The sequence below is a fragment of the Stegastes partitus genome, unplaced genomic scaffold (assembly GCF_000690725.1).
Source record: "Stegastes partitus isolate 25-593 unplaced genomic scaffold, Stegastes_partitus-1.0.2 Scaffold790, whole genome shotgun sequence".
Classification (NCBI taxonomy): domain Eukaryota; kingdom Metazoa; phylum Chordata; class Actinopteri; family Pomacentridae; genus Stegastes; species Stegastes partitus.
Genome location: NW_007578521.1, coordinates 78,609 through 89,670, shown reverse-complemented (window position 1 = coordinate 89,670; position 11,062 = coordinate 78,609). Strand labels below are relative to the sequence as shown.

The 11,062-nt window shown below is 42.2% G+C and overlaps 1 protein-coding gene across 1 annotated transcript in view; it reads right to left on the bottom strand.

The window, feature by feature from the left end:
* Positions 1-11,062, bottom strand: part of cadpsa (Ca2+-dependent activator protein for secretion a) — a 222,662-nt gene that overhangs the window by 153,732 nt on the left and 57,868 nt on the right. The window contains exons 2-3 of the mRNA XM_008292176.1: positions 7,513-7,626; positions 870-1,202 (exon numbers count right to left, since the gene is read on the bottom strand). Of these exons, the coding sequence (XP_008290398.1) occupies positions 870-1,202; positions 7,513-7,626 (447 nt within the window). The remainder of the gene's footprint in view (positions 1-869; positions 1,203-7,512; positions 7,627-11,062) is intronic.

Here is an 11,062-nt window from a genome sequence, read left to right as displayed (position 1 = left end):
GTGCTTGGTTGTCTGTCTCTAAGTGTTGCCCTGTGATAGACTGGTGACCTGTCCAGGGTGGCCCCTGCCTTCGCCCTAAGTCAGCTAGGATAGGCTCCAGCCTCCCCGCGACCCTAGTGAGGATTAAGATGTATAGGTAATGGATGGATGGATATTGTTAATATAATGTAATTCATTAGGTAAATTTGTCCTTTTCTAAATTTGTATTGAATTTGTATTTGAGTTTGTTTAAATGGCCTTTACTGTGTTAATAAACAAAGAAACAAATAATATAAATAAATGAATAATATCCTGTCATATTTGCTGTTAATTGGGCCCAAGTATCCGGTGCCCAGATATTGCTATTCTAACCAGCCCTAGATGTTACCTAAAATTAATTAAGTAGCCCACATATATATCGGTATCAGCATCGGTTGATATCGGAATTGGAAGTTGAGAGTTGGACAATATTGACATATTGGTTTTTGGCGAAAAAGCCAATATTGGACATCCCTAGAAAGAACACTTAGGTACCCATTTTCTTCGATCGACAAACCATTCCCACACCTTGATTGATAGAGAAATGTCTAGGTGTTGCAGACAAACAATCTCTCCAACTAAACAAACAGTTAAAATTAAAAAAAAAGCACAGACTAATTTATGAAATTAAATGCAATGATGTTCTTGTTGGAAATGACAGTCTTCTTTTTAAATGGAAAGAAAAAAAAAAAACAGCTCGTTTGAACTGCTCCAAATCATTGAGAATGAATCAACGGACGCATCCAAGTTCCTATAGAGGTATTGGGCTAGAAATAAACAAGTGAAGGGCAAAGACAAAAGACAGAACACAGATATTTCAAAATGCAGGCATGATATATTAATGTACTGACCTGGCAGGCATTATAGAGGAGCTGGTGCTCAAACTTCTTTATGCCCAGGATCTGTTGGAACATCTCATACAGCTGGTCCTTGCTGAGGATGAGCTCTGAGGCAGCACTGGCTGTCATTCTCTGCTGATGTTTCCTGGGGTCTTCTTCACCTCGGTAGATAGTATCAAACTTGGCCATCCAGGAGCTCAACACCGTCTCCTTGCTCAGGCCGTCGATTTCAGGTAGGCTACGTACCCGCTTCTCTATGTGCTTCTTAAAAACCTCTCGAGAGTCACTGGCCGAGCATCCACCACTCTGCACCATCCGGCACACACGGTCACTTTTCAGGAAGACCTGCAGCGAAGATGTGAATTATCAGTTTGTTTTCCTACCCAAAAGGTCTATACTGTCTGGAAACAGAAGGGGTGGCTCAGTTCTGTGTTTGGATCTTGATCTTTGAGAAAGGGATGCTGTTAAAGCTACAACATGGACAAATCTCTGGATAAACATAGAAATACCTTTAGCAAAAGACTGACCCCACCGAGCTAAATAACTGAACACCACAGGAGATCCATCCTCCAAGGGGTACAGTTACTTTACTGCTACTCCTACTCTTTCTTTCACTTGTTCTACTCGCAGTGTTTTTCTTGTATTTTCCACTTATATTTTATATGAAAGATAGATATAGATGTATATACAGATGTAATCAAAAGTTTACAGACATTTGTAAAGACCACGTATATCCCAGCAGTCTTGAGTTTCGACTTTCTCCGACTCCTATAATTCTTGATCTTCTATGATGGAATCATTAAAGCACATGGGTCCCAAAAAACAATCACACATTCATTTTTTTAATAGATTTATTGTAGGTCATCTGGAAAAGATGACAAAATCTGGATCAAAGTTCTGTGGTCAGATAAATCAAGTTATTTGGCCACACTGTCCAGAAACATAGTGGGAAAGATGGTGAATCCCTTGAACCAAGGTTCTTTACAGTAGAACTGGAGGCCGAGGCGATGCCATCCAGATAACTACTGCCCAAAAATATAAAGGTAATGCTAAAATGGAAATCAAAGTTATTATCCCATGTGTGTGGCCTCCACGTGCCTGTATGACCTCCCTACAACACCTGGGCAGGCTGCTGATGAGGCTGCGAATGTTCTCCTGAGGGTTCTCCTCCCAGACCTGGATTAAATCATCATCAACTCCTGGACAGTCTGTGGATGGAACGAGACATGATGTCCCAGATGTGCTCAATTGGATTCAGGTCTGGGGAATGGGCAGGCCAGTCCATAGCATCAATGGCTTGATCATGCAGGAACTGCTGACACACTTCAGCCACATGAGGCCTAGCACTGTCATGCATCAGAAGGAACCCAGGGCCCACTGCACCAGTATATGATCTCACAATGGGTCTCAGGATCTCATCCCGGTACCTTATGGCAGTCAGGGTACCTCTGGCTAGCCCATGGAGGGCTGTGCAGCTCTCCAAAGAAATGCCTCCCCACACCATTACTGACCCACCGCCAAACCGGTCATGCTGGAAGATGTTGCAGGCAGCAGAACGTTCTCCACGGCATCTCCAGACTCTGTCATGTCTGTCACATGTGCTCAGTGTGAACCTGCTCTCATCCATGAAGAGCTCAGGGTGCCAGTGCAATCTGCCAATCTTGGTGTTCTCTGGCAAATGCCAATCGCCCTGCATGGTGTTGGGCTGTAAGCGCAAGTCCCACGATGTGGACGATGTGGCCCTCATACCATCCTCATGGAGTCTGTTTCTGACAGTTTGAGCAGAAACATGCATATTAGTGGCCTGCTGGAGGTCATTTTGCAGGGCTCTGGCAGTGCTCCTCCTATTCCCTGTTGCACAAAGGAGGAGGTAGCTGTCCTGCTGCTGGGTTGTTGCCCTCCTACGGCCCCCTCCATGTCTCCTGGTGTACTGGCCTGTCTCCTGGTATCTCCTTCATGCTCTGGACACTGTGCTGAGAGACACAGCTAACCTTCTTTCCACAGCTCACACTGATGTGCCATCCTGGATGAGCTGCACTACCTGAACAACTTCTATGGGTTGTAGACATGCCTCATGCTACCTCTAGGGATGAGAACACTGACAAAATGCAAAAGTGACCAAAACATCAGCCAGAAACAGTGAGAACAGAGACATGGTCTGTGGTCACCGCCTGCAGAATCACTCCTTTATAGGGGTTGTCTTGCTAATTGCCTCTCATTTCCACCTGTTGTCTGTTCAATTTGCACAACAGCAGGTGAGATTGATTCACAATCAGTGTTACTTCCTAACTGGACAGGTTGATTTCACAGAAGTATGATTGACTTGGAGTTGCATTCTGTTGTTTTGGTGTTCCCTTTATTTCTGAGCAGTATATCTTGTTAGATAGTGTGTTTCTGAGGTGTTTAGGGACAAATACAATACCCTCAGGTTTTTTTTTCTGAATTTAAATGAAGAAAATTACAGATCATCCAGGCCTTTATGTCCTTTAGACATTCTTGGAATTTGACCAACTGATTACTTCCATTTGGCTTCATAGATACATGTTGCTGGGTATCAACAATAGAAATGTATGCAGTGCTTCCCAATAATATTGCCTAAGGCAAGCATCTACAAATTAAGTAATGTTGGTCCTAACACAGAACCCTGTGGAACTCCATAACCAACTCTGTTGTGGGTGGAAGAATCATCATTAACCTGAGCAAACTGGAATCTGTGTGATAAAAGACCGACAACCTTCAGAAGGCAACATAGCAGATATGCAGGGCAGCTACAAATACCTTGGAATGATATAAACAAATTTAAATCATAAGGTGATTGCAAGGAAGTCAACCACAGCCAAATACTGATATAGACTGAGGCAGTTAACTGAAAAATCAACTGAATGGACAGAACATGATACAAGCCTTCAGCACATACGCCCTGCCAGTGATCAGATACCCCGCTGGTAAATAAACCTGGAAAAAGAAAGATAGAGGCCACTGATATCAACACAAGGAAGCTCCTCACAATGCCTGGAGGGTTTCATCCCTGAGTCCAGCACCCTGAGACTGTACAAAAAGCAGAAGGAGGGAGGCTGAGAAACAGTAAACATTGCTATCATTTAGACCTACGGACAATTTGAAATCACCAGTTAACCTCAACATGTTTTTGAACTATGGGAGGAATAGAATTGAATAGAATAGAAAAATACTTTATTTATCCCAGTCTGGGAAATTACTGGAAGCCGGAGAGCCCAGAGAGAACCCACATTGCACAGGGAGAACATGCAAACTCCATGAAGAAAGATCCCAGGCATCCTAAACAGGACACGAACTGGGGGTCTTCTAGCTGTGAAAACATACCAGTGGCTGGAAAAAGCTGGTCTGAAAGACAGCACAGAGACACTAATCATGGCAGCACAAAATCAATAGAGGCCGCCGTCCATCTCACCAGACAGAACGAAGGCTGTGCATAAAAGCAAGCTGTATTATGCAGACGGGAGCAGCAGGCATGAAGCGCCATAATCAAGTAGTTGGCATAATGTACAGAAACGTCTGCATCCAGTACGTATGTGTGTCTGTGTATTATCACAAACTGAAAGTGATGAATTTTCAATCAAAAACTCTTTTGCCTTGATTACATGCAGAGTCATATTTAAGAGATTGCACACAAGCTTGTGATTAATGGATGGTAAGTTTCAGCTGCCGTCACTGCCAAACTCTTTCTGAATCTTTGTCTCTTTATATCTTGCTATTTCTGTCTGTCCCCTTATCTCTCACTTTCTCCCTCTTTCTGTTTCCTACTGTCAGTTTTAACCCCAAAGCTAAAGCCAACATGAGAGCTTTAGGATTTAATTGAATTGGATAACCTGTGCCACCAGTTTCATCTGTTAAATATCACACCATTTTCATTTGGCTTGCTTGTGCTGCCACATTAACTGATAAAGAAGTGTCAGTCAGAGTGTCACACAAACATTCCCATGGTTTATTCAAGCATCCAACTCAAAATTAGAGATATCCTCTTTGCAAGACTTGTCCCTAGATCAGCTTTAAGAAAGCATGTTTAAATCGTACCTAAACTAACAAGAGGGCAGATTAATCTAATTAACTGGGGAAATACATACACAAGCTGGCATAACTGGGTGAGAGGAGAGACAGAACTGAGTACTACCAAACCTAATTCAAAATACTGGCGAAACTATAAAAACCAGGAAATACTCTAAACTGACAACAAAGGGGAAACCTACGGAAAGTAGTATGAATGAACTAAAGTTAGACAACAAAACAGGATACTCACAGGACGGGGGCACTAAACTAAAGGAGCAGGCAGGCATAGGGAATTCAGGCTGACAAGATGAGCCGGTGGGCAAAGGCTGGGGGAAACGCCGGAGCTGGGCCGGCAGCAGGCACAGACAGGCCACGGGCAGAATCCAGAAGGCGAGTGTGTCATCGATACAGGGTGGTCAGGCAGCCACGGCTTGAGGAAGCCAGCAGTAAAAAGATCAGGGACCAATGGCAGGTTAAAGCTGTCTGCAAGTGGGATTGGGGCAACAAGTGTGTCGCCAATGCAGAGGGTTCAGGTGGCAGCAGCTTGAGGAAGGCAGGTAGGAGACAGGTCGGGGACTGGCAGGGAAATGGGGTTGCATAGTTTATGATCTGGCAGTGTATGTGAAGGAATGAACTGGGCTTTAATGTGTCTAGGTCATTGTCCACAAGTAAGCCGATCCCCCCAGTTGTCTCCAATCACTGCAATAAGGTAAACTGCACACAGCAGTGGGAAGACAATATAAGGGAGACAGAGGGTGAGCAAAGCTGGGTAAGAGGGAGAGAGACAAAGGAAGAGAGAAAGAGGGAGATAAAGGAAGAGAGAAAGAGCGAGAGAGGAGACTAGGTTGGGCTGAGACTGGGGTCCTGACAATAACAGGATGTCTCCTACTTCTCCAAGAACCTAATAATAGCCATAAAGTGTCAATTCAGAGCAAAACTACATCTCTTTAGAAAAGGAGATTACCTTCATCACTGTGACATCCCGACCTTTTCTCCCCCACCCAGAACATTCTATACAACAAATAACTGAATAGTTAAATTAAGGAAATTTAGCATCATCGGAGTGATGATCCAAACATACGGACTAAATCTGTGGTACCAGGTCAGCGGGCCCAGTATTGAAGAGAACACCTCACGACCTCACAAAGTGTTGTGGAAGATGCACCCGAACACAAACACTGCTCTTCTCTCTCTAACTGCAATAAAAGTAACAGAGAGACTTCAGTCCGACATCTATATAATTCTAAAGCCTTAATTATTGTTTTGTTGACTGTATATGCTTGTGTTCTTAATTATATTAGAAATGTGTTTAATTTTCCTGAAAGTCTACAGCTTGTATGCACGTTTACACTTTATATATTATCTCAAGGACGGTATGAGATAAACATATCATGTTTGAAGTCATTTTAATCACACGTTTAGTGGGATTTTAGATCTGTGGTCATCATAGATATTTACCAGTTAGGTTTGTATGTTTAAGAAATGAACTCAAGCTAGGTTGTAAAGGTGTTTGGACTCTGACCTCACCTGGACAGTGACGCTCAAGACCACCCCTTGGAATGAACACATCCATGATTGGTCAGATGCTGACTTGAATTTGACTCTCTATAAAAAGAAAGTCCCTGGAATGCAAGGTGTTTCTTTTCTGAAATTTACTTGGGCTTTCTCTACTATTTTATTTGACTTTTAAACAGGGTTCTGTCTCCTTTATTTGGGTTTATGAAGGGTTCTTATCTATCATTTTTCTAGGGCTTTGTTTTCTTTCATTTACTTAAAGTTGGGGAGATCAGAAATAAGTGTTCATGACTTCTGATTATAAGACTGGTCAGTACAAGTAGATTTGATCATTTATTAATATTCAATCTGATGTATTAGGAATTAATTTACAAATTTTATATTTGGGTGCCTCTGATTGCAAACAAGTGCAAAATTTTAACTAAAGTGTAGTTTGTGCTATAAAGTGCAGTTTTGCGACGTTTCTACAGTTGAAACCAGAAGCCAGAAGTTTGCATACACTGTATAGAAAGACATAAAACCTTTTTTTTTTCTCACTGTAAAATCAGACTAAACTCTTCCTGCTTTAGGTCAGTTAGGACTAGCAAAATTATTTCTGTTTGGTAAATGTCAGAATAACAAAAGAGATTTATTTTTATTATTTTCTTCAAAGTCAGAAGTTTACATGCACTAAGATTACTCTGCCTTCAAACTATTTGGGAAAGCCCAGGTGATTATGATGTCATGGCTTTGGAAGCTTTTGATAGCTTAATTGACAACATTTGAGTTAATTGGAGGCACACCTGTGGATGTATTTTAAAGCACACCTCAACCACACTGCTCGTTCTGTGATAACATGGGAAATCTAAAGACATCAGCCAAGATATCAGAAGACATTTGAGGACCTCCACAAGTCTGGTTCATACTTGGGTACAATTTCCAGATGCCTGAAGGTTCCACGTTCATCTGTTCAAACAATTATACGCAAGTACAAACACCATGAGGATGTCCAGCCATCATACTGGTCAGGACGGAGACTGGTTCTGTATCCCAGAGATGAAGTGTTTTGGTGCGAAATGTGCTTATCAACCCCAGAACAAAAGCAAAAGACCTTGTGAAGATGACATGAACTCACCTCATAGTAGCTCTGCACAGCATTGATGAAGGCCTCATCAGCCACAATCTGAGTTTCTCCATTGAGGAATGCCTGGAAGCGATCTTTGACTGTCTGCAGTTGCTGCTTACTGATCTGAGGGAGACATTATCAGACAGAAGGATGTTAGAGTCAACGAAAACTTAAAACTAAAAATGTTATAATTAAAACTTAAACAAAAATTGTATGAGCCCATCAAAAGTAATTTAAACACTGTTATGTGGCTAATTAGACATCATTTTGTCCTTTATTATTTTATTTTTTATTCTTGCATGTTTTGATTGTCTCATTACATTGAAACGGCTATTCTTGATTCTAGTCACATGGAGGTACTGATAGGCTTTGACGGTATCAGTCCATGCAACTGAAATAGTATTTTCACAACAAGAGAAAACTAACCCAATACAGTTGAAACCTTTTTTTTCTTACTGTCTGACATTAAATCATGCTCAACTTTTCCTGTTTTCTGTCAGTTAGGATTACCAAAATTATTTCTATTTGCTAAATGCCAAAAATATTCAGTAAGAGAATTTTTTGGAGATTTTTTAAATTACTTTCTTCAAAGTCAGAAGTTTACACACACTAAGATTACTATGCCTTCAAACTGTTTGGGAAAGCCCAGATGATGATGCCATGGCTTTGGAAGCTTTTGCTAGGTTAATTGACAACATTTGAGTCAACTGGAGGCACACTTGTGGATGTATTTTAAGGCACACCTCAAACACACTGCTTCCTTTTGTGACAACATGGAAAATCTAAAGAAATTAACCAAGATATCAGGAAGAGATCTGTGGACCTCCACAAGTCTGGTTCATCTTTGGGTACAATTTCCAGATGCCTGAAGGTTCCACATTCATCTGTTCAATCAATTATACGCAAGTATAAACACCGTTGTAAAGCGCTGTGAGTACCACTAAGGTGGAAAAGCGCTATATATGTGCAGACCATTTACCATGGGAATGTCCAGCCATAATACCACTCAGGAAGGAGACGGGTTCTGTGTCTCAGAGATGAAGTGTTTTGGTGCAAAATGCATGTATCAACCCCAGAACAAAAGCAAAAGACCTTGTGAAGATGCTGGCTGAAGCTGGTAAGAGAGTGTCATTATCCACAGTGAAACGAGTCCTGCACCGAAGTGGGCTGAAAAGCTACTCTGAGGTGAAGAAGCCATTACTCCAAAAGCAACATAAAAAAGCCAGATTACAGTTTGCAAATCTACACAGGGACAAAGACCTTCATTGCTGGAGACATGTCCTGTGGTCTGATGAAACTAAAATTGACCACTTGAAGGAAAAAGGGGGACACTTGCAGGCCTGAGAACACCATCCCAACTGTGAAGTACGGGGGTGGCAGCATCATGTTGTGGGGCTGTTTTGCTGCAGGAGGGACTGATGCACTTCATAGAATAGATGGCATCATGAAGAAAGAACATTATGTGGAAATATTGAAGCATCATATCAACACATCAGCCAGGAAGTTAAAGCTTGGGTGCAAACAGGTCTTCCAAATGAACAATGACCCTAAGCATACCGCCAAGTTAGTTACAAAGAGGCATAAGGACAACAAAGTCAGTGTTTTGGAGTGGCACACATTACAAAGCTCTGATCTCAATCCTGCCGAAAATTTGTGGAGAGCTGAGAGCGGAAAAGGTGTGTGAGCAAGGTGGCCAACAAACCTGACTCAGTTATACCAGTTCTGTCAGAAGGAATGGGCCACAATTCCAGCAAACTATTGTGAGAAGCTTGTGGAAGGAAACCCAAAACATTTGACCAAAGTCATACAGTTTAAAGGCAATGCTACCAAATACTAAGGAAATGTATGTAAACTTCTTACTTTGAAGAAAGTAATAAATAAATCTCTAAAAAAAAAAAAAATATCCTTACTCTGGCGTTTAGCAAATAGAAATAATTTTGGCAATCCTGTGGTGGATAGTGGGTAAAAGCACCAGACCAGTGTTGACGTCCAGACTCTAGTACACTACTCACAATAAGTTAGGGATATTGTTATTTACATGAGTGCTTTTCCTATTTGGTCTGAATTTTAATGAAATAAGTAGAAGTTCCCTTTGATATTACTAATAATGAATGAGAAGAAACACCATTTTCATTAGTTTAATATTTATTACCCCCAAAATTTAAACAATAACAAGGATAGCCCCAAATAAAAAAAATTGACAGTGTCAGTAGCGGGTATTTCCACCATTTGCCGCAATGACAGCTTGACAATGACGTCTCATGCTCCTCACTAGCCTCATGATGTTGTTCTGAGGCAATGTGTTCCACTCTTCCACAAGTGCTACACGCAGTTCTGCCAGGTCACCATGAGTACGGTCATCCAGTCACTGCTTCAGCTGGTCCCAGACGTGCTCTATGGGGTTCAGGTCAGGGGACATTGGGTTTTTATTGTTCTCAAGTTCTTATATTTTTGCACTGAAAGGACTGCAGCTTTGTTTCGTTGTACTTGTTACAATGACAAAACAAATCTGAATCTGAATCTGGCCATACCATATGAGGCACTCTGACTTCCTGAAGTCGAGTTGTGACAATTCTGGCACGATGTGGTGGAGTGTTGTCATCCATGAACAGAAAGTTGGGGGTGTGCTGGCGGAATTGGGGGATGATGATGGGTTCTATGATGTCTCTGAGGTAGGAACGTGCAGTGACTGAGCCATCTACAAAAACCAAATCTGTTTTGCGCTGGCTGGTGATGCCTGCCCAGACTGTTGCACCTCCTCCACCAAAGCGAACCCTGGGGACCATGGTAACCTCGGCATATCGCTCACCTCGCCTTCTCCAGCAACGCTGATGACATCATTTCTGTGCAAGGTGACTCGACACTCATCAGTGAACAGGACGGTAGACCACTGCTGCATTGTCCAGGTCACATGGTCTTGTGCCCACTGCAAACATTCACGGCGGTGTCTTGGTGTCAGTGGAGTCACCTGCAATGGTCGTCTGGCATTCAAGCCAAAGCAGTGGAGTCGGTTGCGAATGGTTTGTCTGGAAACCCTAGTACCCCTCACATCTCGTAAACGGGCCTGCAGCTCTGCGGCACTTGCATAGCGATGTCTGAGTGCATAGGTCCTGAGGTACTGGTCATCGTTGCGGTCGGTTTCTCTTGGGGCCCCACTCCTGGGTCTGTCACGAACTGCACCAGTAGTTCTGTGTCTTGATGCAAGTCTGCTGATGACACTTTGAGACACACCAAGTTCACAAGCAACATCAGACTGCCTGTCACCGACTCGAAGGCTTGCTATGGCCTCCCTGTCCCAGAAATTTCTGAAGTGAAACAAAGACTGTATGTATGAAATCCACTGAGTCTCTCACAATATCCCTAACTTATTGTGAGTAGTGTATTTTGGTTTAGGGAAACAAAGGCTTTTTGGTAAAGGTTAGGGTAGGATAGCAGTGGTTAAAGCAAATAAAAATGTTCTGTCTTAAGTCAGTGTGGATGTAACCATTGTGCATACTATTATGATTCCATAACTGAAAGTCTCAATATGCAATACTTTTTGTTTGTTTGTTTTTAAGTT